This window comes from Montipora capricornis, chromosome 6 (assembly GCF_036669925.1).
Source record: "Montipora capricornis isolate CH-2021 chromosome 6, ASM3666992v2, whole genome shotgun sequence".
Taxonomy (NCBI): domain Eukaryota; kingdom Metazoa; phylum Cnidaria; class Anthozoa; order Scleractinia; family Acroporidae; genus Montipora; species Montipora capricornis.
In genome coordinates, this window is record NC_090888.1 from 54474669 (window position 1) to 54479668 (window position 5000).

At 41.2% G+C, this 5000-nt stretch overlaps 1 protein-coding gene across 1 annotated transcript in view; it reads right to left on the reverse strand.

Moving 5' to 3' along the window:
• Positions 1 to 4839: 4839 nt before the first annotated feature.
• LOC138054159 (uncharacterized) overlaps positions 4840 to 5000 on the reverse strand; it is a 988-nt gene continuing 827 nt past the window's right edge. Inside the window, exon 2 of the mRNA XM_068900654.1 lies at positions 4840 to 5000. This exon is cut by the window's right edge and continues 457 nt beyond it. Within this exon, the coding sequence (XP_068756755.1) occupies positions 4840 to 5000 (161 nt within the window).

The following is a 5000-nucleotide window of genomic DNA, read 5'->3' on the forward strand; positions in this document are numbered from 1 at the left end:
CTAGGCGTTCGTATTAACCCCAATTTGTAGGGGAGAGGTGCAAAACTGAGAAAGTTGGTGAGAAGGCCTGTGTAAGTGCTCTTGCGAAAAAAAGATGTGACGAGAGATGCAGGATTGCTGTTGTCCAAGGGGGCATCTAGGAACGGTAGTTTGTGGTTGACTTCCGTCTCCATGGTGAATCTAGTGTTTATCATTTATATAATGGAAAAATTCCAAAGAATCTTTTTCGTTGTTGAATAGGCAGAAGGTGTCATCCACATATCTGCGGTAGAAATAAATTGCAGGACCATCGCATTGTTGGAGCCAAGATTAGCAAGTACCGGTGGCAATTGGGAGCAGATGGCGACCCCATCTATCTTATGTTTATGACAGCAAGTCCTATAGTTTGAGGTCTCCCATCCAGATACTAACCCTGCCGAATAGGGTTAACTTCAGTGAACTTTTGTCTTGGAAAGCTGTCAGACCCTCAGACACTACGTTTAAACTTATGGCAAAAAAGAAGGTGGACTTGAAAATGATTAACATGTCAGCTTCGTGATTCTCGATTCCCTTTTATTTTCTTCAATCCTCATAGGTTTAGTATTTTACTAGTAACCACATGTCTTCTCAGGGGCCTATTTGCGCTGCCTAAGACATCTACCATGGCACTATAATGATATACGGTACCAAAACAATATCGTGTACTATTACAGCTGCATATTACGCAAAGACAACTTGCAATTGAATCTAAAGGCAAACAAAACGCACAATAACTTCTTACTAACCAAGCGCGAGGGCCAAACATATAGAGAAGATATTACCATTAATATGCCAACCAGAGCCTCATTGGCTATCGAAACAAAGAGTCTTTTGTTTCTGTGGTTGGGAAATTTGAATAACAAAAGCAATGTTTGAAAAACGGATATCTTCCTTATATGCTATTTAGATGTTTTGGTGTGTAGTATAACTGAGGTTTTTACGAGTTGTGCTGTATTTTAACGAGCCGGGCCGGGCGAGTCAAAATACAAACAACGATTAGAAATACTCAGCGATACTACAAACCAAAACATCTAATAAGCTATTCATTACCCAACTTTTTTCGCACTAAATGTTCATGACAGATTTGTGCGTGCGGGGCAACGTCAGCACCTAAACTAGTCAAACCGGTTCTCTACTATACAATTACCAAGTGTACAATAACTAACTCTACAATATCGTGACTAGAATATTTGTATTCGTTTTGTGCGTTATCTATAAAATAACTAATACAGCTGGATACTAGTGAGGAATATTGGCCCGAGTTTGTGGAAGAACGGGCGAGGTCCGTACAAAAACGACTGAGAGCCAATATTCACGGTCCTTGGCAAGTTAGGTTAGTAAGTTGTTTATTATATAGCATATAAATGAAGGGGTAGTTTCTAAAGAAACTGTGATGCTGCGTCGGTGGGGAAGTAGTATATCTTGCTAGCAAGATATCGGGACCTAAGCGATCGGTTAAGATCACCGATTGTTTGACATGTACCTCCGCAAATGTCATTTATTGCATAACCTGTACGTTATGCAATAAATTATACATCAGTGAGACAGGTAGACGACTAGGTGACCGATTCCGCGAACACCTTCGCGATGTTGAGAAGAATGACAGAGATGCATCTAAGCCAGTCGCTCGCCATTTTAATCTGCCTAACCACTCCAAAAAACACATGGCTATCTGCGGCCCTTCCCTACATCTAGGTACGATGGAAAGCCGCAAGAATCTGGAACAAAAACTCATCTTTCAAATCGGCACCCTTAATCCTCACGGTATTAACGAACGCTTTTCATTTAACTAATAATTAACTATTTTTCACGTTGCCATGTTACCACCAATAGCGTAGCTCCTTCTCTACTATAAAAACTACACGTAACCCATAATCCCTCGATTCGCTCTGACGAGGGGCTCGAAACGTCAGCTTTTAAAATCTCTGTTCGGTGGCCAATTTACGTTATCAACTCCGTTGATAAATCTAAATTTTTGTATACTACTTCCCCACCGACGCAGCATCACAGTTTCTTTAGAAACTATCCCTTCATTCATATGCTATATAATAAACAACTTACTAACCTAACTTGCCCGGGACCGTGAATATTGGCTCTCGGTCGTTTTTGTACGGATCTCGCCCGTTCTTCCACAAACTCTGGCCAATATTCCTCACTAGTATCCAACTGTATTAGTTATTTTATAGATAACGCACAAAACGAGTACAAATATTCTAGTCACGATATTGTAGAGTTAGTTATTGTACACTTGGTAATTGTACAGTAGAGAACCGGTTTGACTAGTTTAGGTGCTGACGTTGCCCCGCACGCACAAATCTGTCATGAACATTTAGTGCGAAAAAAGTTGGGTAATGAATAGCTTATTAGATGTTTTGGTTTGTAGTATCGCTGAGTATTTCTAGTCGTTGTTTGTATTTTGACTCGCCCGGCCCGGCTCGTTAAAATACAGCACAACTCGTAAAAAGCTCGGTTATACTACACACCAAAACATCTAAATAGCATATAAGGAAGAGATCCGTTTTTCAAACATTGCTTTTGTTATTCAAATTTGCCAACCACAGAAACAAAAGACTCTTTGTTTCGATAGCCAATGAGGCTCTGGTTGGCATATTAATGGTAATATCTTCTCTATATGTTTGGCCCTGGCGCTTGGTTAGTAAGAAGTTATTGTGCGTTTTGTTTGCCTTTAGATTCACTTGCAAGTTGTCTTTGCGTAATATGCAGCTGTAATAGTACACGATATTGTTTTGGTACCGTATGTCATTATAGTGCCATGGTAGATGTCTTAGGCAGCGCAAATAGGCCCCTGAGAAGACATGTGGTTACTAGTAAAATACTAAACCTAACAGGATTGAAGAAAATAAAAAGGAATCGAGAATCACGAAGCTGACATGTTAATCATTTTCAAGTCCACCTTTTTTTTTTTGCCATAAGTTTAAACGTATTCTCTGAGGGTCTGACAGCTTTCCAAGACAAAAGTTCACTGAAGTTAACCTTATTCGGCAGGGTTAGTATCTGGATGGGAGACCTCAAACTATAGGACTTGCTGTCATAAACATAAGATAGATTGGGTCGCCATCTGCTCCCAATTGGCACCGGTACTTGCTAATCTTGGCTCCAACAATACGATGGTCCTGCAATTTATTTCTTTATTTCGCAGATATGTGGATGACACCTTCTGCCTATTCAACAACGAAAAGGATTCTTTGGAATTTTTCCATTATATAAATGATAAACACTAGATTCACCATGGAGACGGAAGTCAACCACAAACTACCGTTCCTAGATGCCCCCTTGGACAACAGCAATCCTGCATCTCTCGTCACATCTTTTTTTCGCAAGAGCACTTACACAGGCCTTCTCACCAACTTTCTCAGTTTTGCACCTCTCCCCTACAAATTGGGGTTAATACGAACGCCTGGACAGGAACGTGGACAGGACTTTTAATATCAATAACACCTGGCTCGGCTTCCACAACAACATTAAGGAGCTTATCAACATTCTGGGAAAGAATCAGTTTTCATCCAGTCTTGTGAACAGAACTGTCAAACAATACCTTAGCAATTTTTTTTGCCCCCACTTTGCGCGCTTCCCGTGGCAACCACCTCTAACGAAATTCGCACGCACTCTTACAAATTACCTTTTGTTGGTCCCATCTCGACTTCTGCTCAACACAGAATCAAGCGCTTAACCCAACGCTATTGTAAGAACTTATTCATCAAGTTAGTGTTTGCCCCATAAAAGATCAAGAACGTATTTAGTGCCAAAGATGCCACTTCTAATTTATCACGATCCCGCCGGATGTCTACAAATTTTCTTGCGCAGGCTGTAGCGCCTGTTTTGTCGGCAAGACAACTGACATTTTGCTACACGTGTTCGTGAACATTTAACATCCGACAAGAACTCACAGACACATCTTTCAGCACATTTAAAATTCTACTTTAACGCTCAAAAATGTGAGCTAAGCAAGCTACAGATTTGTAAGCCTGTTTTAGATAGATAGCTTTATCAAATAAAACCATTGCAGCCAAGGGCTGAATTACGGCTATTTACAAGTGAACAAAGTTTCTAAAATATATTTAAAATTTAAATCTAAAAGTATATTAAAAGCAAAGTTGCACACCGAGAACTAAAAGCTAAGAACGGGAAGAATTTGCCATTAAAAAGCTCCGCTTAAAGCGATTTGTCTTACAAAGAGGGACATTGAAAGTCCTCTTTTTTCAGAGAGTTACTTGGCATTCATTCTTTGGCGGCAGTAAGTGATGGAGCTTGTGGTTGGGGTCTTGAAGGATCTTATTGAAGAGGTGTGTGGTGAGTTCCTCTCTTCGCGCGCTTAGTAGCGGCAGCCCCAGGGCGACGCGCGCTTCGGAATAGCTCAAGGTGGGATAGATCAGAAGCCTTTCCAGTTCATCTGATAGGTATATGGGAAGGCTATTATGAAAGTCTCGCAGGCGTATTTGGCGACCGGCCGAATGCATGTGGTGTAGAAACATACAAGTTCATGAGGGTTGAGTCCCGCTCGTTTTAACTGCCTCAGCAAGTACAGTCTGGAAGCTACCTTATTAACTATCTCAGCAACATGCGCGTTTTATTTCAAATGGTCAGAGATGAAGAGACCCAAAAGTTTGGCACTCTTAACAACTTCGATGTTCTTATTATTGCTGACGACAGGTGGAAATGAACGCTTAGATCTAGCAAAACAAATCTGCAACTGCCCGAACTAAATTATCTACAGCTGTTTGGATCTGGCTACAATCACTCTTGTGGGTTGTTTCACATATTTCCATAGATCAACGCCTTCGACTTGGAGGTCGTTAAACATCACCACAAAGAGCCAGGGACCAAGCTTAGTCCCTTGTGGTACGCCGGCAGGGACTCTACCCCACTCTGGGAAGCAGTCTTGAGAGAGCTTGACTCTTTGGTGCCGAGGAAATCTTTAATCCAGAGACGAACCCACTCAGGCATGTCAAAGTTCTTAAGCT